At 47.0% G+C, this 22,562-nt stretch overlaps 1 protein-coding gene across 2 annotated transcripts in view; it reads right to left on the bottom strand.

Moving 5' to 3' along the window:
* Nucleotides 1-711: 711 nt before the first annotated feature.
* The window catches only part of GFRA1 (GDNF family receptor alpha 1), a 203,262-nt gene continuing 181,411 nt past the window's right edge, over nucleotides 712-22,562 (bottom strand). For both annotated transcript variants that reach the window (XM_040624309.1, XM_040624310.1), the window contains 2 exons: nucleotides 3,954-4,007; nucleotides 712-2,810 (listed from right to left, as the gene is read on the bottom strand). In XM_040624309.1, the coding sequence (XP_040480243.1) occupies nucleotides 2,655-2,810; nucleotides 3,954-4,007 (210 nt within the window). In that variant the 3' untranslated portion in view covers nucleotides 712-2,654. The remainder of the gene's footprint in view (nucleotides 2,811-3,953; nucleotides 4,008-22,562) is intronic.

Here is a 22,562-nt window from a genome sequence, read left to right as displayed (position 1 = left end):
CAGGGACAGAGGGATAGCAAGTAATCCTTTTTGCTGTCAGCACTGCTGCACAAGGAAGTCAAAGATTTAAGTCACTTGCCTGCTTTAGTCCTGGGGCAAATGACGGTGTTTCACGTCCACTGTGTCAAACTGGGAATCACACTGAATGGCAGAAACACCTGCTTGGCATGAATTTGTAAGAATCTCTCTAATGTATTGTCATTGAACATCTTTCCCCTGTTTATTTCATCAGCAATTTATTTTCAAATTTAGGATTTGGTAACTCTAATTTGCTTCTATCTGTGAAGAAAAATGAGATCTTTGTTGGTGATCGATGAGGCTTTCCCAAATTGAATTTATGGGTTGCACATCCCCATGTTCCTCACCGAAGGCTACCCTTGTTAGCTCTGATAACTCCTATTTCCTCTTCGGTCATCTGAAGCTAATTACAGCCGCTGTTTACAGCAGAAGGAATCAATAGCTTTCTACAGTAGATCACACAGAGTCAGACCCATACGCAATTAGTACAGTGTAGAGCCACAGAGATACCTTAATTAAAACAAAATATGATCTGTAAGAGATATGCTTTCATAGAGGACCGGAATTCCAAATGTTTCGACACATGTAATGTGTTTATTCAAAGTCAGAGTCTTTACGAAACCTTTCACTAATCAGATTTGTCTGATGAATTTTCTTTGAAAACATTTTGAACTGAAAAAACTCGATACTTAGTATTATACATTTATGTTTATTAACATTTGGATATAAATGTACTTCAAACACCAATAGAGCGAAAAGACTATGCCTTTATCTTGGATTGAATAGATTTCCCACCCCAGTGATTCGATTAATTCTTACAAGGCAAACATCAGCGGGCAAAGGGGATCAGTATGAACTGTGCACCTTGGTTCCTCCTCCAGCCCCTCTACTGATGTGGGGAGAAGTAATGCTCCCAGCACTCTATTCAGGTGGATTCTCTTCTCTACTCAGTGTTGGAGAAGCATGGCTCCTAGCACTCGATCATTGCAGATTCTGAATGTCACCATCAACCAGACTTCAAAAGTGCACTTCAGGGTTCTACTTGTTTAAGGACGAGAATGATGGAAAGTGATGTGCAGTGAACAAGCCAGGTGTCTTGTTTCCAGAGTCCCGTTCTGGTCCGTGTATCTTTGCTGGCCAACTCATCTCTACAGACCTATTGTTGGCCCTCTTGATCCACAAGCCTTTCTTTCCACATAGTCACAGTCTGTCATGGAGGACACATAACAAGATGCGAGTTGATTCCTGTTGACCGTCAGACCAAATCCCTCTAAACAGTGGCCAGGTCATCACCGCTGAGAGTCAAGACAACCCTTAGGAAAACAACTGTGCACCCTGGCACAGATCTGCTTCAGAAAAGAGGGCGGCATGGTCCTGTCCCCCAGCCTAGTCAAACCGGCCTTTGTCAAGTAACATGGAAACCAAGGTAGTGGATTATGTCAACTGGCACACATGCCATCGGCTGTTGCAGAGCATTTACGAGTGGCGGCCAGTTTCCTCACAGCTATGCACGCTTGCATTTCAAGAAATGATAAAAGACAACACTTGGCCATTCTGTTTCCTCCTGCCTGTCCACAGTTACGTGATGCAGAGCTTTCTGCTAAAGCACGAGGCTCCTCAGAGTCTGCTTTTGAAAAGCTGTCTTCCTGAAGTTAATATTGGAGCTAACACTACTTACGAGAGGAAAACGAGCTCCATGTATTTTGTATTAAATCATCAGTAAAAAATGAAGACAATATCATTACTTTCAAAATATAGAAAGCCAAGAGTTGAAATCATTTAGTAGTAAAATTTTGTTTTCTACATATAACCTCATACGTGTAAAGAGTATTAGCGTGACATGTCCGCTATATTTGACTCTTGTTAGTTAAAGGGCTTCTCCCTCAGGTAAGGCTTAGGAAAGTGTCGTTCAGTGATCAAGGTACTGCGAAGTGTCACGCACACTCGCCCCCTCTATTCTGATTAGAAGACAGACACTACATTTGGATGGGACAGGTGTCTTTTGTTTGGTAGGAGAATGTAGAACTCTTCACAGTACCCAAACAGTGTGGAAAATGCCAGTACATATAGAAAGGTGAGCACTGGTGCAAGCTTGTTTGCACGAAGGCCATCAAGATCCTCTGGATGAGAATCTTTGCTTTGTGACAAAATAAGCTTGCACCCACCCATGTTGGGCTAAAGTGATGTCATCAGAAACCAAAGCCATTACAGAAGATACAGAAGATTCTCTCGCTAGGAAAGGCCAGAGTTAAATTGTTAAAATCATCCCCATCATCAATCATGCCAAGTTGGTTTTACAGACAAATTTACGCACTGCCCCGTGACAACACAGCCGGTCCCAAAGCCCTCTCAATATGGAATGTAGCACTGCATCAGGTAGCCCATAGAAGCCCTAAGGATCACGAGAAGAGTTCTTAAAAAAAAAAAAAAAAAAAAGGAAAGAAAGAAAGAAAAAGAAAAGAAAAAATGAAAAGAAAAAAGAAGAAGAAACAAAGAAAAAGTTCCAGTTGGATGAAACTGTTTTTGCAGTATCTCAACTGAGCTCCTAAAACTGGAATTTCAGATATACAAGAGGACAGGAAACAGATAGCTTGGGTTTTGTCTTTTTACATGTCCATATTGTTATTTAAATGCAGCTACGATGTTTCTGCCAAAGATAAAGAAAATAAGGTGGACAGGGTGGTTACCACCAGAACCAGCAGTGGACTCAGACCGCAGCTTGGAGGAGCAGCCATTGATTTTGTGGTTATGTGGCTGGAAGGACCAGCGAGACCGTTCTTTTCGTAATCACGCTGTAAGAGAGAATATTTTCATTGTCACGTACTGCATGTACTCCTCCTATCCCAGTATATTTTAACCACACTCTTTCTCTCTCCCACCCCCACCTCCAACTAGCTGTACCACTCAGCAAAGCTGGCCCAGGATAGGACCACGGAGACCTCAATTCACTGACTTGTAGTTTTATGGAAAGGAATCATGAAGCTGGGTGAGAACTGGATATATTGAGATATACTTTACGATAAACTGGCCAACACTTGCTTCTGGCTCCTCCACTATGGATTATTGAAATCTACTTGTGGGACAACTTTGTGTCTTCCTTCACTCCTACCTTCTGGATCTCCCCTTAGCTAGCGCAACATGGAATGCTTCTCTTGGTACTGACTGAGGAGGAAGCCCACTGTCCCTCCTTATCCTGGAAGAAGGGCAGGAAGAATCATCTCAGAAAACTGGACAAGGCAAATATCCATTCACATGGAGATGGGCCACAAATTGCATCGAGATGGGCAGGGCAGTCAGCAACTTTTCTCTCCACTTGCCCTTTCAACCCTAGATTTTCTAGATGAAGGAGCCTGCCCCGCTCATCAGCTGGAGAGCCCACGCCAGAACTCCGGCTTTTGGACTCCCAGTTGGCACAACTTTCCTTCCCTGAGACCGATGCCTCTGTCCCCACCAGAGCACCCACTCAGTCCCATAATGCCACATCCCACCACAATGATCAGCTCATGACAAAATCATTCATCTCCTCCGTAAAACGGGGAGAGGAATGTGGCTTGCCCTAGCTACCTCTGGGTTGCTGCGGAGGTCAAAGGAACTGTAGACAGAGGACCTCTGGTAAGCAGTGAGAGTTGGTGAGTGTCTTCTCTGTGCAGGCTGATTCTCCAGGACTATGGTCACATAGTCTCCAGCACTGGAACAATGGTATTTGTGCCGGGTCTAGCTCTGTGATAAGGATCCTGGGTCCCACACATAGTTCAAACTTCGTGCACTGGGGTCCGAAGACCTCACTTGGCTCAAAGGGCAGAGGGACATGGAGGGTGCCTTAGATCTTGTTTCTAGACCTGAATCTCATTGTCTTTGAGCCTTACATCATCACCAAGGGCCCAAAGGCTCTGTGTCTAGAAATGCAGGGAGACCCAGAGAGAAACATAACTTACATCAGAAAGACAGAGGTGTGTACCGCCCGACACATTGGATTTCAGCTTCTGTGCCTGGGGAAACACAAACACACACACACATAAAATCACTCATATAGAGTATGGAATAATGATTACCAATGATTCACTAATCAGTTGTCTAGGGCAGAGCCACTGATAGAAATATGTGAACAACTATGAGCCCATACAGAATCTTTAGTTTTCTAGTAACCACATAAGAGAGAAAGGTGAAGATAATTGTGCTAACATATTTTATTTAACCCAATATATTATCATTTCAACATGTAATCAATATAAAAAGTTATTAATGAGAAACTTTACTTTTTTTCATAGTAAGTCTTCAAAATCTGGTGTGTTTGACATTGCACACCTCACTTCAGACCTGCCCCATTTCAAAGGCTCAGCAGCTACCTGTGGCTAGTGGGGGCAGCACAAGACTAGGTTACTAAAGACAAAGTTTCGTTTTCTATTTTTTTTTTCCCCGAAAGGGAGGGGGAGCCAGAGTGCTGGGGGGAGGGGCAGAGGCAGAAGGAGAAAGAGGATCTTAAGCAGGCCTCACGCCCAGCACGGAGCCCAATATGGCGCTCCATCTCTTGATTCTGAGATCATGACCTGAGCCAAAATCAAGAGTCAGACACTTAACCGACGGAGCCACCCAGGCGCCCCAAGACAAAGCTTTGAAGTCGTTCATATTCAGAACTCATTTATATTTCTGCATGTTCATTTTGGGGACGTGCCTTTGAGGTACAAATGTCACCAAAAAAACCCACATTCGTTAGTAACACAGAGATAGGTCTTCCCGAAGCTTGTTTGTTCATTTGTTTTATTCATTGCTTCAGTCAACAAGCACAGAGCTGTTTTCCAAAGCTGGGCATCAGGTGACAGGAGCCAAAGGGTGTAGTCGCTGGGCTCAAGGGGCTGCCTGCAGTTGAGTAAACCGCTCCCTGCTCGGGAGTTATGGCACAGGGCAGGGACTCTTACCGACGGACCCCCCGGAGGAACTGTTCAGGGTGTTATAGATCCCAAGTTGCTTCCAGGGCAGTGGCAGGGGGCTCCCCGTCTCCCCACACTGGTACTAGTCCCCACTGAGCTTCCAGGCGAGAACTGAGTTGCGGGAGAGTTTCCATCACTCAAACAATTACAATAAGAACTGCTGACCCAATACTGCCCTTTTGTTTTGTAAAGGAAAACAGAGCGCAGCGAAGTTAAGTGACTTCTCCAAGGTCACATAGCAATTGGTAGAGTCAGGATATAGACCAGGTCTCTAAAACTCCTGAAAGAAAATGTGCTCTTTCCTCCATTACAGTGTTTCTTCCAGGCAATCCTGGCAAGCTTGGCTCTTCATGCTCTACGTGCCCCTAAATCCACATGAAGAACCTCCCCGACCATGAGCTCCTTCCCCCAAAACAGGAGTCTGTCGGCACCAAAGACAGAGCGCTCGTGTGCCGGCAGGATGACCCTGGTCAAGCATCACACTGAATCAAGGAGTGTTTGGGCAACCAGCACTGAGTGAATGGCAATGGGCAGGCTGCCTGTTGTAGGAAGACTTCTGTAACTCGTTGGAGACATGCTAGGCTGATGATGGCATGTTCGCCCAAGGAGTCATTTATTGACCATAATGCTACTTGGGAGGCATCATAATCTTTACCTATATTTGCATATGCCAGCTGTGAATATGAAATAGAAACCTTTAAACAGGCATCAAGAATAAGACACTGTGAAGCATCCCCAGGCTGTTCAAAGGTCACTAAATGTTATGTATAAGAGGATCAGAGGAGAAATGGGAAGAGGAATTGAACCTTACCCAAAAGCCTACTTTTAATCTACAGTAATAGCAAATCTGGTCCATTGCATTGTTACCTGCAGAGAATAATGTACAGAACTTTACATGTTTTATTTCTGTTCAAGATTGGAATTGTGCCCGGATACCAAAATGGCCTTAAAACATCGCATTCTTTTTTTTCTTTACTAGGCCATAATCTACAAAAGACATAAACCCTTGCTAAGGGCCTTTGCATAACTAAGAAGTTCACTAAAATGTGCAGAGAAAGCAGCCTGACTTCTAGTCTGAGACACATTATTATTTTTTTAAAAGATTTTATTTATTTATTTGAGATGGAGAGAGAGTGAGAGAGAGAGACCACGAGTGGGAGACAGAGAGAGAGGGAAAAGCAGGCTCCCCACTGAGTAGGGAGCCCAACATGGGGCTCGATCCCAGGACTCTGGGATCATGACCTGAGCTGAAGGGAGACACTGAAACGACTGAGCCACTCAGGTGCCCCTAGTCTGAGACACATTATGCCTTCGAGTTGTTTCTGTGCTTGTGGTCATAGCTAACCTATGCCTCTATGTTCTAAACCACAGGCCTCTAAGTTCTAAGGGTCAGGCAGGCCTCCTTCCTATTTTGTTCTGTAGGATTCGCACTGGTATGTAAGTTTTTACTCATTACGTCCACAATCTGGGGTACTCATTGGCTATCCTTAGTCACTTCAGGAACGTGTTGAATTACTAGTTCAATGCCCATGATGATTAAATAATTATAAAGGGGTTTCTACCAATGGATAAGAAAAGTCTTCTGTCTTAACAGATTGTCTTAAGTGGACTCAAGATCTGCAGAGGTAGGTAGCTGACCCTCGCCAGTCACGGAGGCTTTCACACTGCCTGCGGGGTTATAGGCCTGCCAGCTCTTACCTTCCGTTTGGGAAGAGTGAGGATTACTGCTCTATGACACAGGAAAATACATTTGAACCAGCTCCAGGTCTATGAAGTCTCTGAGGTCTTTCCTCCCCAAAGTGGGCATCTTGTTGGCATCTATCTAAAGGAAATGGTCAACGTGAGGCCTTGTCTCCCGGTAGCCCCGGTAGCTTCACTGAATCTGGAGGCAGCCTCTCCAGGCTCATCTTGCTTTGAGGACCATTCTTGTTGGCACAACTGGATAACATGCCAAGCAAAGGTAATAATATGCCCCCAGGCCCCTGCAGAGGCTCTGAGCAAGCGCCTTCTTTCCTCTTAAGCACCTTCCCAACCCACAGAAGCACTTAGCACCCCACAGGCTCAGCAGCACACGCACAGAGGCCTTTAAATGCTCTGCTTACACAGTGTATTAACACAGCTGCCCAATGAGAGATCTGGGTAGCAACTCCCAGTCCCCCAGAGGCAGAGCACAACAGCCCTGGAATTGCACCTGAACTTCGCATGGACCACAGTAAGGTGGGGCAGTCTGATTAGAAGGCGAAGAGCAAATGTTACCACTTCTTGGAAGAGCAGGTGGCACCTGAGGAACAGAATCAAAAGACTGCACATAGACATGAGATTTTTTCCAAGCGCACAGCAAACCTGAAGTGCTTATTACAAGACGAGGGCCCAGGGCTCTGCTGCCTAGACCGGCTAGCACGAAGTGCAGGGAGAGCACTGCCACACTGGGTGTCTATGCCCGTAGGGGTTTGTAAGCTGCAGATGGAGGGGCAGAGCCTGGGAATTTAGACCCGTGTGTGCCTAGCTGGGTGCATGCTTGTGAGTCCTGTTCGCTGTCTGATTCCCTCCAGTGACACTGAGGGTCAGAAAACCATGCAGATCCAGAGTCCACTTCAGGAAATCTGGTTCTTAGAGCTCATCTTAGAAGCCTGAGCAACCTGTTATTTCCACATTTGAAGGGCTTTTATCCTGAGCATTTCTGGAAACATCATCAAGCTATCAATGTCTTGCTAATCAGGTCTGATAAATGCAAACATAGAATTATGTGGCCCCCAACTTCAACTATTGCAAAGAGTACTTACGTACTTCAAACATTGTCTCGCAGGTGATAAAAACGGGGATGGTCTCACGAAAATTAAAAAAAACAACAAAACTTCCGAGGCCTTGTAAGGTATAAGGTAAGTTAGAAACTAGAGGAGTACTTCTTACTGTGGAGCTCTAACCCCATAAAATGAAGGGTGGAGTAATGAGAGTGCGGGCTCAAAGTCCTGTCCATGGGCCCAGCAGCCCTGCTCGTTAATGGCGTATGCAGAGACCCAGCACAGGGTGTGGCCAGCCCGGACCTACCTAGACACCAAACATTCCAGTGTGGCTTTAAAATATGACATCTCCTAAAAAAGAGAGAGAAGGATAAAGAAGAGAAGAGAGTGGATTTCATTTTTCTTAAAGTCCATTTTAACCACTGGTACGGCATGTTCAAAAATGAATTCTCTAAGCTCTTTTAGGAAAGAGTGTTTCCTAGCAGCTAATTCATACTTCTGTGGTTATGGGGGAAACCACCTGACTCTGAGAGGAGGGGAAACGTCATCAGCAAACCATGGGACCCCAAGTTTCCATCTCGAGGATGGGGAGATGAAAGGGACTGGCGAAGCCTGTCTCCAGCCCGGCAGCCTTGCTGTCATTCTGGAAAACTGGAGAACTTGTATTCAGGCACCTCCTAAGCCTTGTCCCTCTAGCAGTGTTGTAAAATTGTCGCTGGCAGTAATCCGCTAGTCCAGGCACGGCGGGTAATAGCATTTCCACCGCACTGTAATTGTAGGGCCAGACCTCGCCAGTCCCCGGTACCAGAGGGTTAATAAATGCATTAGATGCTGTTAACCTCTGTTACCTGGAGTCAGACCGATGACGCTCCTGCCTTTTACCCCAGTGATTAGCATTTGGAAAGTCTGCCCTGGTGCCAGGAGCCTTCCTGTTCAAAACGCACAGACACACACATCACCGAGAGCCCTCCGTCCAGAGCCCCCTCCTCCGCTCCGGGCCACCTCGCGGGCACGCGAGCTCTGCGCACAGTAGGCTCTTCTGGAGCCTCGGGGATGAGGCAGGCTTTGGAGCAGTAACTAGCTCTGTTCTTGGAATCAGAGACTTAAAAGCGCACTGATGCGGAGTCTGGTCTTTTCTGCCCCAGGTCTCCGTTTCTGTAGAGAAGTCAGTGCTTCATCTTGGGGTTTGAGGCAGCTGTCAGCCAGCAGGACATGGAACATTTCTCTACTCTCCTCCACGGATAAGGGGAGCCAGTTTCTGCTCCACCTCCAGAAAATGAAACCAGAGGAAGTAGCTCAATCCAATAGCAACAGACTGTCCAGGCTGCAGCCAAATGGTCATAATTAATGATGCTTCTGGTTCTTTTCTCCCTTGCTTTACTGATTAGAGAGATTTGCTATATTAGGAACCTGTTTGCTTAATGACAGAATACAAGCAATAAACAGAGAAATACACAGACTGTAAAATGCAATCAACTCTGCTCTCCAGCACTCACTAAGTACCGAGCTGCATCTATCACGGTTGTCAATACCAGTTTATTAGCATATGAGTCTCTTCTGCAGCATAAATTGGACCTTTGTGAGGGGAAACCATTGCATGAGTTCTTCCTGAAACAGCCATTCCCCAGTTTACACCTACACACCTTACATTTTCGGGCAGGACGAGACATAGGAAGGACGGTGTGCACCTAATTCTGAACATTACCTGAGCAGAGGAACGTGCTTCAGTCTGCATTTTTACACTGCATTTTAAAAACACAGACTCCCCTGACTATAGACTTTTATAGGTGGTACTTATCATATAGCAATTCTATTGTGTACTCCATACATATTTATCCACATTAATTTCTACACAAAAGAAGACAGAAGAAAGCAGCTGCCTGCGAGTGAATCTGAGCTAAGGAATGGTGGTCTGTCCAGGGCTCTGTAGTATTATGCTCTTCTCAGCTTTTTGGATTTTGCCCGTTGGATTCGGGGGAGCCTGGGGAGGTTTTACTGCTGGTCTGGTCACAAGCCGCTGGCCAGCCTTTCCAAAATCCCTGCCGCGGTCTGTTTTGAAACTCACCTTCCTATGGATTTGGTTTTCCTACAAACTTGGTAACAACCACTTGCAACCACTGGTCTGAATAATGTGCAGTAAAGTCAGCTGCGGAAAACAAGTCGACACATAAATCAGACCTGCTCTGAGCCCCTGGGCTTGGAAGTTTGTCTTCTCGCGCCCGTGCTCAGCAGGGAAGGGATGCATTTCCGCCAGACTGATCTCTGCCAGCCCCACGGACCCTGCTGCAGGTCGGGTAGGGGCTGAGGGGCTATGAAGAGAGGAGGGGGGGATGGGGCAAGTGTCCTTCTGAGAAAGGGGCGGCTTTTCTACTCACTCTCGGCAAGACAGTGTGTCTAACTGAATCTTGGCCAGAGGACTTTCATTACTTGAAGCTCTAAGAAGGCCTTATAAAGAGATTTCACTCAGCATTGGTTTAGGAAGGCCCACTGGGTGCCAAGTTTCCTTAGTCTGGTATGCTCTGGGCAGGTTGAGCCTGGTCGTAAGATGGGGGTGGGGAAAGACTGAGGAGGCCTGAAGTGAGGCTTCCTTACCCAGAAGAAGTGCAGGCTCAGATCCTGGTTGGGCTGTTTAGACAAGGCCTCCAAAGCCAGTGCAGTGAACTGAACTGAGGCCAGATTGTGGGGGAAAGGGTGGGGGGGGGGTCGTAGCCTTGAAAGAGACGTGGATTCATGTTCTCGAGTCTAGCAGGTCTTGGACTCCTGGCACCCATGGGGTATTCCAAGTTTAACTGCGCAATTCAGGTTGAGCTTAGGGCCAAGCCTAGGGTAGAAATCCTACTACCTGACAGGTTTGGGGACTGTGCCCATAGATTATTTGTCAATTGAGAAATTAAGTTAAAGGGCAAAATCATTAAATCACTCAAAAATGACACATTTGTCTCAAACTTTTTATTTCAAAGCTGCTTTAAAAAAAAAAGTGTGATAAGAACACTGAACATGAGATCTACTCTCTTAACAAAATCTGAAGTACACGATACAGCAGTGCTAACTATAGGCCCAATGTTGCACAGCACACCCCAGAACCTATATTCATCCAGCATCCCCAAAACTCTACACCCACTGAAAAGCGACACCACTTCCTGTTTCCCCTCCACCCAGCCTCTGGCAACCACAATTCCATTCTTTGCTTCCATGAGTTTGAGGATTTAGAGATTTTATGTTAAGTGGAATCATGCGGTACTTGTCCTTCTGTGGCTGGCTTATTTCACTTAGTATCACGTCCTTCAGATTCCTCCCTGTTGTTGCATACTGCAGGATATCCTTGTTTTTTAAGGCTGGATAATACTATTTCATTGTATGTGTTATATCAAATAATCTAATTTCAAATCTGAATGTCTGTCTTTTATTGATTTTGGGGGACATGACCAAAGCTAACTTCTTTAAAAGAAGTTCTTTGGGGCGCCCGGGTGGTTCAAGTCAGTTAAGCGTCCAGCTCTTAGTTTCGGCTCAGGTCATGATCTCAGGGTCCTGAGATTGAGCGCTGCATCGGGCTCCACGCTCAGGAGGGAGTCTGCTTGAGATTCTCTCTCCCTCTCCCCTCTGCCCCTTCTCCTTGCTGTCTTTCTCAAATAAATAAATAAATCTTTTAAAAAAAAGTTTTTTAAAGAAAGAATTTGCTGTTTGGAGTTCCCTGGCTTATTTTTTGTGGAAGCTACACCTATAATTAATTCACGATCTACAATTTCCAGTTTTAGTCTCTTTAAAACAGGAGTGACATTTGTTTCATACCCACAGAGGAATCTCAGAGCAGAATCTTTTTACATTTTTATAATTTTTCTCAGTCTTTTATAATTTTGTCTCACCCACACCTAATCCAAAGGCATTTTTTAAAGGAATTTGGCTTTCTCAATGTGTTCAACTTAGTTTTCATCGAAACAACTATGCTTCCTTCTGTGCTCCTCTTTCAAATCCTTCATATAATACCGATTTAAATTTGTAAACAAAACACCAACCATAAGAGCATAAAAAAGGTTTGAGAACAAACGTGCCTGACTCTTTTAAGCCTGCCTCTCAACTGGAGAGAGCAAGGGCAGGGGTGAGCAGATGGACAGAGGTGACCCGCTTGGGGCATGCTGTCTGTCTTGGGCATTAGATATTTACAAGAGAATGGAGAGGTTGGCTTCTGTGATGAGCTGGTTACACGAGGCAGTTAAGAGAGCTTCTCCTGCTCCTGGTACCAGTTTGATTGATAAAGGATGATAAAATGAACACAGGCTAGGAAGGTCCTATTCTTGGCTTTTCAACCATCAGCTTCAATCGTAATAATCTCTGCCCTCCTGCTTACCTCACAGAGTTGTTCTGAGAATCAAATGTGAAAGGGGGAAGTCCTTTAAGACCTCAGGGTGCTGCTGAGGGTTGCATAGCCTCCCTGCGGTCTCTAGGCTGGTATTCTTGGACTGGAGAAATGCAAAAGCTAGAGCTAATTTGGCTTGTGAACATGATCTTCTGTGAGCCCTTGGATTTAAAAATGAATGCAATGAAAGAGATACAGTCCAGTAAGATATATCAACAGTCCTCCATTAGCTAAGCAGTCCCCCGGGCTTGCTCGTCAGTCTCCAGCATGCCATAAAAAGGATGCCTGCAGCCCTGCACTTGTAATTCAACACTAATGGCAAGATGGTGCAGACACTGTCTCCAGCAGGAAGCCTAACACGGCACTCGAGCTGGCCTTCCTCCCTTCCATACTTCCCGGGATCATCTTCCAGCCATTTCGTTTTTCCCGAGGTTGGGGCAAACACAGGTTGCAAACTACACCAGAGAACCGTGTTTTCCTTCATGGTTAACTTGCTTGATTTGTAAAATATTCAGACAAGAAGCAACTATGACCTTTATTTTAGAAAATGATGCCCAATTACCAGTAAGATTATGCCAAACAATGTGTGAAAGACATTTTGGTGTGGGGTAAGGGAGGCGTTCCGTAGAGCAAACACTCAGCAAGGAGGGTAGAAAGGCAACTCGGGGGATGGCCCTAAAATGAAACATTTGTTGTCTCAAATGTGCAGTTGGAAATGCAAATGTGCAAGAGCAACAGAAAAGATTCATTGTGGTCTCTGATGAGAAGTGCATGAAGCCTGTCCCATCAGGCACGCATCTTCATTGCCATCAGATAATATTTATTAAGCCTCTCATTCTCCTGTGCATATATGTGCAGCTGAGTGCGGCCCCGTAATGGCTCTGTGACTTATGGTGGTAACTAAGGGTTCATATAAAATGCCGTGGGCTGCAGATAGAACCGACCCCGGGCTTTTGTTCACCCTCTGTTCGAAAGATGGAGCACCCTTGGTGCTGTGAAAAACCAGGTGAAAGCAAATCTTAAAAAAACTTTAAAGAAAAGTATGTTTTTAGTAGACAGAGGAGAAACAGATAATTGAGGAAACCAAGCAGACTCATGGTGAGAACTGTGACCAGTTACCATTCACGACAGTCTCCTCCTATAACTGACCCCATCGGTGCCTAACCGAACACTCCCAACCACTCACAAGACTTTCTGAGCGGAGCTCTCCCCTCTGCACAGATCGAGAAACACGGGCTCGGAGAGGCTGGCATTTGCCAAGTCTCTGCAGCTGCAGCAGCTGCCCTGAGATGTCATCTGTTGGACCTCAGCCCTCCTGACTCCCAAACCCATGCACAGGGACTCCATGCCAGATGTGGCGCACATTACCTCCCATAACCCTCAGATCGACCCGCGGAAGTAGTTCTGGTTATCCTGCTGACAGCTGAGAAGGTACCCAAGGAGGCAGTAGTAAGCCCGGGGTCACGCCTGCTGCCTGGGAGCGGACAGCAGTGGCCACTCTGGGGAAAACTCCTCAATGTCTACTCAGTGCCCACCGTCTGCAGCTTCCCTTCCAGACAGCCCTGTCCATGGTATGACTCCTCTCGGGCTTCAAATAGGAGGGGCCCAGTGGAGGGGAGACTTCTGTTGACCCTCACAGGAGAACCGGAGCCATTCTGCTCCCACACGTGAGCTCCATGGCTCACACACAAGGCAGAGACTGCTGTTCAGGGAGGCATGGTTGGTTAGAAGTTCTAAGGATAAAAGGTCAGCAGGGGATACAAGAAATTGGATTTATTTATAGCATGTGAGCTACGTGTGCTCAGAGGTATTCTCGTGGGTCACCCAGGACAAGAGCGCGTACTGATGGCCAAGACGGTGCAGACACCAGATTCCTTTTTATTAAGTATGTTTATTACCCGGCAATTGGGTTAAGCGATCGTCCAGCTGCTGAATTACTGTCCCTCTGATGGACCAGCCTCACTGCCATCTAAACCACAGGGACAGGTGGCCTAATGGCTCTAGAGTGCACTAAGGGGGTCTAGTCTTCCCATCCCCATCCTTAAGTTATTATCCCCATTTTTTTACAAAAGTGGTAAAGCAAAGATGTTTGGGAGAAGACATCGTAAGTGGGTAATCCACTTGAGCCTGGTTCCCTTCTGCAGGGTACGCACCTTGTGTGATGCCCAAGTTCATGTCCCCAATGAATTTCAGGATAAAGGTTGCCAAATGCCCCCTTAGTACAGGCTCCTTCTGTCTCGTGCTTAAGCACAGACCCACCGGGAAGATAAAATAATGATAAAAACAGTTGCTGGGCTGAACTGAAGGCTCAGTAACTACGCCGGAGAATTTTAATTTGTTTAATTATTACAACCCTCCCAGGCAGTAGTGCTCATTACTCCCATATTATAGATGATGAATCCAAGGGTTAAGGAGACGAAGTTACTCTCCACTGAAGTCCACAGGAAGGTTTGATTCTATTGTAGCAAGAAGCCGGATCCTTCCGGGTTTTCTATTCTTCAGCACAACCTCTTTTCCTTAAAATCCAAAACCAAAACCTTGGAGAGAACTAACCATGCTGCTGTTGGCCTATTGTCTGCACAATCCCTTGTCAAGCATCAGCACACTCAATGCTTAGGGTATATCATATCTCAAAGCGAGCTTGGTTGGGGATAAATTGAATGATGGTGTTGCCTGTGCTCTCCATAGGACTTCACAATCACAAGTGCTACCCCTCACCTCGTAGGGGGTGCCATGTTCTGGGACACGGAATAGGTACAGACAACAGGTGACACCTGGAGCAAATGCCTGTCCCGGGACAGCAAGAATGCCTGCTAGCTGTGGGCATCGTTGCTGAAGTGACTGCAACCTGGCAAAGTCTACCCAGAGGCCCTTGGGACAGACAGCCTTCCGTTGTCCCCAAGCAGCAGCAAATTTCAGCTAGATGTTCTCTGGAGCTGACCGAGAAGGGGGAGCCTAGTGGGAAGCAGGGAAAAGGAGGCCCCATCATTTCGGGGTGATGCAAGAGAGCGTCTACCACTGCAGGTGCCCTCTCTCCTGCTCACTTCTCAGATGGGCGGTTCAAAGTCAGCCTCCCTGCCATTACGTGTTTCTAACAGAGTGGAAATGCGCTGTGAGCCCCAAGTCCTTGGACTGCACCCCCACCAGGAAGGAGCTCAGCCACATGCGCTCTTCCTCTGACTGCTGCCATTTCTCTGTACCTGCAATAGGGCTCCGACTCAGAGCCGGTCCACCCAAGGATCACTGCACCCAAGTGTCCTGGGACCATGTTCTCAAGCTGTGCTCCATGATACCTGTGTTTGCATACCTGGTCCGGAGCCTCCTCTTTTGTTGATTTTAGTTGTCTGACAACATAACCCTGGAAAATCCCAGAAATACAACAACACGAACTATAATTCCAATGACAACGTGAAATAGTGCCTTTTCCCCAATGCTATATGCTAACACTTTTATTACTCGTCTTAATAGTATACAATTATAGTATAATGTAGGGTTCCCCATTTTGCCACTCACAGAATGGTAAGGTATGGGGTATCTGGAGGCATTAATAAGGGACTTTATTAGAATCAGAAGCTGGGGTTGAAGCAGTGTGATCAAGGGGTCATCTGTAAAACAAAGAACCTTCTCAAGAGAGAACCAATTTTCTCCCTGCTCCTGCTGAAGGGCTTCGGACTCGCTGGTGTCTACCGTGTGCTTGGCAAACAGGCTTATTCTGGCTGAAGGAGATTAGGGATGAAAGATTTTTTAAAGAAGGAGAAAAAATATAACTCAGAGATACGACACTCTGGGTGCTTAATTTGGAGGGCTTTGTGGTTGAGAAAAATAGGCACCATGATCCGCCTTTGTTGAAAAGGTGACAGCTGGGTTCATTAAAGGTATACATTAGATTTTGACAAAGGCTATTTTTCTAAGTCATTAAATTGGTTTTTAGGAACTTTATACTCTCCTTCATTTGAACAATTATTAAACTATAAAATAGAATTGCACAATTGCTGAAACCGTAATCTGAAATTTTACAGCCAGCTATAAAACGCTATATTATTAAACTATATTGAAGATGCTCAAGCCCATTACAACTTTTTTAAATGAATTATAAAACCCTTTACTGCTGATAAAATAATCTTAAATTACAGTACTGTATATTCTAACAATATGTTCAACCAAAGTTTGCTACAGTGCAAACATGTCAATCACAAAAAATCATTACTCCAATTAAGTTTGTGGAAGCTCACACGGGACAGCAGGCGCTTCAGGCAAGGCAGACAGCGGACACTGGCGGGCTGGGCGGGACGGCGCTTCTTCCCCACGGAGGGGTCTTTCCCCATGTTCTTTCCACCACAGGACCAGCCAAGAGTGAGTCTCTTGTGTTCAAAGGCTACACAAGAGATACTTAGCAGAACCCTGTGCACTCAGGGAAGACTTGTAGTAATAGTAATTTTTTTTCCCACTGAAATGTACTCCATAAACGAGATTTTTAAACTGTCAAATGTTTAGTTATTAAGTACCTGTCCCTCACACATTGGTTATGGACTGAACGGGGTCCCCCCCCAATTCATATATGAAAGCCCCATTCTCCAGGTCCTCCGGATGGGACTGTATTTGAAGAGAGGCCTTTAAAGAGGTGATTCAGTGAAAATGCGGCTGTTAAGGTGGGTCCCAATCCAATCTGACAAGTGTCCTTATACGGAGGGGAGATTTGGACACACAGAGGGACAACGGGGACGCACACACACAGGGAAAGGCCACGTGAAGCCTCAGTGAGAAGGCAGCCACATGCAAGCCACAGAGAAAGGCCTCGGGAGAAACCAGCCCTGCCCACACCTTGTTGGATTTCTGAGCTGTGAGGAACAATTGTCTGTGGTTGAGGCCCCCCAGTCCGGGGGGCCTTTGTCGTGGGGGGATGACGCCGCCCTCCCTGCTGTGAAGCCTGACCCCCAAGATGAAATGTCTGTTTTCTGGTACCAGTTCCACGTTGCAAGCTTCCGTGTCTAATGGGGTTTGAATACGCAGTTGAAGGCGCATTTCAGCAGGCTGTACGGCAGCCTTAATGGAGTAATACCCCATTTTTGAGCTCTGAATTCAAGCACTCTCCTGGATGAAGGGCTTTGAAAATGCTCTATAAGCAGTTATTTAGAAAACTGTTTTTACAACAGCCTCCTTCCTCCCAGGGCTAACGTGGGTGGATGCTGGGAGGCAGCCTCCCTCTGAGCTCATCTGCGGGCACCTGCAGCTGGGAAGATTAAGTCCCAGGAGGCCGCCGGCAGCCTCTCCATGCTGGGAGTAGCCGGCCCGTCACGCACGGCCCCTGGGCCACTCGGCAGCCTGGTCCAGAGCTCTGCGGTGCGGCTTCCAGGGGAACCCAGAAGCAGCCTGGGTGGGGGGCCCCGCAGCTTAGTGCTGCTAAGGGAAGACACCCCCCACAGCTCATTTCTCCCCGAGTGGGGGAAATAAACTCGCTCCGAGCAGGAGAGCATGATGCAAAGGACCTGCAGGTATAGCCAACATCTGGACTTTTTTTTTTTATGGGACCAACACAGCAGCGGGGGCTAGAAAACACTCCGTAATACACAGAAATGATGGAGACCTCACGAAGACCATAAACCAAACACCACGCATAGCAGGAAGCACCAAAGTCGTTTTCTTGAAACAAAGGGCTCAGGAAACGGCCTCTGTGTTGCCGGAGTCCCTTAGATTCAGCACATGCGCTGAGGGCTCGGCGGTGGAGCGTCTGGCACTGGCCCTATGATCCTGCCCAACGACCCCTCCCGCCCCCCGAAACTCCCCATGAAACCCGACGGTGGTGGGGTGTACACCTTTCCATCCACGCTGGTCGTCCGGCAAAAGTCTCCTTTGAAATGGAGTGCCGTCCAGGGTGCCGGGTGGGTGGAAAAACATTTGTCAGAAGAAGGTGAGGGCGCGTGGGGCCCGGAGGGCTGTGGAGACCAGCAGGCCCTCGGGTGATGAGAATCAGGGCGAGAGCCTCAGTTAGTACCACCTGTGATACCATCCACAGGCCCCTTTCCAAGAGAGTGTCGCCTTGGGGAAATCAACTTCAGTGTCCAAACATGGGCCTTCGGTGGCCACTGCAGCCCCTTTCCATTGTTCTTGCCTGCACTACCAGGAAAGATGTGGTCCAATGCAGCGGCTCGCTCTTCCGTCTCCATATGCCCCTCACCACATAGGGGAACCTGAAAAGACTCTCCAACACCACCATTTCCCTCGTTGTAAAAAGGAAAGGGCGTCTTTGAGGCAGCCCTCGTTTCCTGGACGGTGGGCCTCAGTCAGGGATGATTCCGCCCTCCAGGGGACATCGGGCTCTGTCTGGGGACATCTGTGGTTGTCACAACTGGGGAAAGGTGCTGCTGGCATCTAGAAGGTGGAGGCGAGGGGCGCTGCTCGACATCCTACAGGGCACAGGGCAGCCCCCACAAAAAAGAATTTCCAGACTAGAAAGTCAAGAGGGCCAAGGTTGAGCAAGTCTGGTCTGGTGGAGCTCTTCAATTCATGGAAACATCCTCACTGAAGTTTCCAAGATGGGCAGAGAGGTGCACAGCCCACCTTCTGCAAAGAATTCCAAGGAAGCAAGTGACCCCCCACAGAGAATCATCTGACTCTGAATTACATTTCCAAACCCCCGCCCTGGCAAGGCCTCACCTTTTCTCATCCTTAACAAGCCTGTTCTGAGGCGCAAAGCCCCACAAGACCAGAAAAGCCACTGGAAAACAGGACCCACAAAGCAATGCACAAGCCAGCCTGCCCCCCTCAGGGCACTTCTCTATTACTGAAGATGGGACTAAGAGGACCAGTGACGTCCAGGTGCTGAAAACTTACAGGTTAGAAGACTTACATGGTTCCTGAGCTGGGCACTGCACCGAGCATACCTTACACGCAGAATCACTTTCATTTTTTTTCATTTTTTTTCTTTTTAAAGATTTCACTTATTTATTTGACACAGAGAGAGAGAGAGAGCGAGGGAACACATGCAGAGGGAGTGGGAGAGGGAGAAGTAGACTTCCCACTGAGCAGGGAGCCCAATCCCAGGACCCGGGGATCATGACCTGAGCTGAAGGCAGATGCTTAATGACTGAGCCACCCAGGCGCCCCCGCAGGATCACATTTAATGCTCATAACAGGCTCTACCATGTCATCCCCATTTCAGGGATGAGGAAGTTGAGGCTGAGTAGTTTGCCCAAGGATTCATGGCTGGTAAGTGGTGAAAGGAGCCCATGCTCAAAAGTTCAACTCCCGCTTTCTTATGAGAAGTTTCACTGTTTGGCCCTAGAATTAAAATTGGAATTTGACTAGCTTTTGTCCCTGGTTTCTGGGAGACAACCTATACATCCTTGGAAGTTCTCGAGTGACAGGAGTATCTTTGGTATTCATGAGCCCTTTGGATCATACCTGAATTTATGGTAATGAGATGACTCAGAACGGGGGCTGGTCACCAGAGAGACCAACTATGGGCCAAGGGGCTGGGGCTTTGAATCATGCGAGGTCAGCCCAACCGTCTGACCTCCAGGGAGCAGAGAGGGGTAGAAGATTGCATTCAATCACAGGCCCAATGGCTCAATCAATCACGTCTGTGTAATGAAACCCCAATTAAAACTCTGGTCTCTGCAGCTCAGCGGTGCTTCCTGGGGACGAATGCATCAGTGCATTGGGAGGGGGACGTGTCCTGATCCCACAGGGAGAGGGAACAAAAGCTCTCTTCTGGAGACTGTCTCAGACCTCAGCCTCAGTCTCTCTCCATTTGGCTAGTCCTGATTCGTATCCTTTATAATAAAACCGTAATGGTAAGTATCGTGCTTTCCTGAGTTCTGAGTCACACTCGTGGATTGAATCTGAGGGGTCGGGGGAAGCCCTGCATTTGTAGCTGGTTGGTCAGAAGTGCAGGTGGCCTGGGGATCCCTGACGTGTGGCTGGCATCTGAAGTCAGTGCTGTCTTGTTGGAGACGGTGCCCTTAACCTTTGGTGTCAGTGTTGCCTCCGAGAGCTGGCGTCAGGACTGAGTTCTAGGGACACCAGTTGGTGTCAGAACAGGTATCGTTTCCGTTCTTTATGGCAGTTTATGAACCAGTCTGGCACCTCCATCTGCCACATGTTCCACAAGAATGTACGGACTGATTTTAATCTATATTGAGTGAATAATGTTACCTAGAAACAAAAAGGTAAAGTGCTCTGATTTAAGTAATACAGTGTAGTCATTTAAAGCACACAGGAGGGAAAGATGCGCCTCTTCTTTCTCCTTCCCCGAGCCAGCCTCTCTGTGTCTCAGGCCAGTTGTCTGAAAAAATGGGAATAATAATAGTACTGACCTCATGAGGTTACTGTGGGGATTAAGTGAGTGACTATACACATGTGATGTGCTTAGAACAGTACTCGACTCATGGGGAGAGCTTATACACACTTGCTTTATTACTACCCAACCATGAAAAGGTGATGCACGTTATCAAAGCAAATATATTTGTTCTGGGTTCTGTCGTATTGGATGGCTTATAATGTTTCTCAAAGAGGGTTTGGGGACCACTGGTGTCTATGACACTATGCAGGCAGCATTACTAACATTTTTAATTTTAATATTTATATATTGATTATAATGTACAGAGAACTAGCACACTGATTCACATATGCGTCACATATGTTTTTAACAGCTTCGAATGAGTCTAAAAATAATAGTGTTTATACAAGTAAGTATATCTAGTAATTGAAGTTTTTTTTTTTTTAATCAGAGAGAGAGAGTGAGCACAAGCAGGGGGAGGGAGAGGGAGAAGCAGGCTCCCTGCTGAGCAAAGAGCTGGATGTAGGACTCGATCCCGGGACTCTGGGATCATGACCTGAGCTAAGGCAGCGGCTTAATCAGCTAAGCCACGCAGGTGCCCCTAGTAATTGAGTTTAAAGATGAATATGAAGCAAATAACAGTACCGGCAGAATGCAGATATGGGAAGGAATCAAAGTCTTGGTGTCACAGTTTGAGACGCGGGGCTGGTTCTCGGACATGATCTTTTCTGCAACTAAGACAGTTTCCTGTTTACAGCTGTGTCACCTCTTCCCCAGGTCAGTGCTGGTTAAAGAGATGTGGCAATAGCTCCTGGCAGACAGTCCAACTCTGGGACCCAGGCTGGACCAAGACCTGACTACTGTCTCGGCTCCAGTCACACCACCGAGAAGCTGGTGGTTAGGATGACACTCCCAGGAGACTCCTTGTGGGCACGGGGAGATGGAGTAACCCCGCAAAACCTGGTCCTTTCTTTACTGCTGTTTGGTTTCCCTTCCTTCTCGTCCCGGTGTCCAAAGTACACTTGTACTTCCCTCCTTCCTTAGGACTTTCTACAATGACCAATTCTTAGAATCAGCTGGATACCACTCCGTTCCAACGGTTCTTACAAATTAAGAAAGCACAATCTAGAGAGCTCCATCTGTTTTTCTCCATGGACTCCCAGCTGCTGGGAAGAGCCCTTCCTTTACAGTCCCAGGGTTCAGAGTTAAAGCTCTCACACTTCTCATCAATCATGCTAAGAGCGGTGGCTACTTACCACGTGGAGAGGGTTGGACAGTCATGCTGGGCTCTTTGCATAAGGGGAACCAGGTTTCTAATCCTCACAACCAATGTGAGAGGCAGGTGATGTTGTACAGCAGACATTCAGAGAAGGTAGGAGATGTGCCCCTGGTCACAGAGCAATAGGAACCGAGCCAGGGTTTTCACTCCGGTCCATCTGACCCCAAAGCTCATGCTCTTGCTAACAAAGCCACTGTCAAGCTGTCAAGCACAGGTGAAAGAACAGTCCCCAGGAGGTGCCCGCACGGTGGCTCCACCCGCTGGCATGGGTGGACTGAGTCCGGGGATGACCGTCCCCAAGCCAGGGGCCTGGTGTGGAAGTAAGCACCTCACTCACTCCCCTTCCAGCTCCCACCAATCATTCTGTGCAAAATCCCACCACCCTGGCCTTGCTCTCAAGTGGAAGATTAACAGGACGCCAAAGCACCCCATTGCTCTGCTAGCATAAATTGCAAGAAAAACATTTAGAATATTGATTAAGTGCTTCATGCTCGAAGATTTAAATTTACCTCCTGTATTTCCAGGATTAGCTGACATAATGGGGTCAGTCTGCTGGCACAAATGATTTACAGAACACCCATTGGCAGCTTTCCTTTTAAAACTCAACACTTAAAATTTTCACTTGGTCACAGCCAGAGGAGCGCTGGGTATTTAGCAGGTTTGGATAATTGCCTTCCTGCCGCCACATCTAGAACTTTTGGGGTCTGGCCCTGGGAAGAGCTTTGACATCATTTCCGGTCTGGTCTGGCCCTATCAGGTACAAAGAGACTTTGTTTAGGTGATGGGGTACTGAGGCAATGGGGGGATATGCTGTTCTTCCAGAATGGAAAGTCTTGTTTCAGGTCTAGATGATTGTCAATATTCTAATATTCAATATTCTAATTAAATATTTGAATACTCTAATATGTAGGAGTTAAATGGATTGGCAAATCTTGTCTGCCCTCTGCTCCTCTTACCAATCGGT

This window comes from Ursus maritimus, unplaced genomic scaffold, assembly GCF_017311325.1.
Source record: "Ursus maritimus isolate PB19 unplaced genomic scaffold, ASM1731132v1 scaffold_7, whole genome shotgun sequence".
In the NCBI taxonomy this organism is placed as follows: domain Eukaryota; kingdom Metazoa; phylum Chordata; class Mammalia; order Carnivora; family Ursidae; genus Ursus; species Ursus maritimus.
This window is presented reverse-complemented; position numbering and strand designations above follow the sequence as displayed.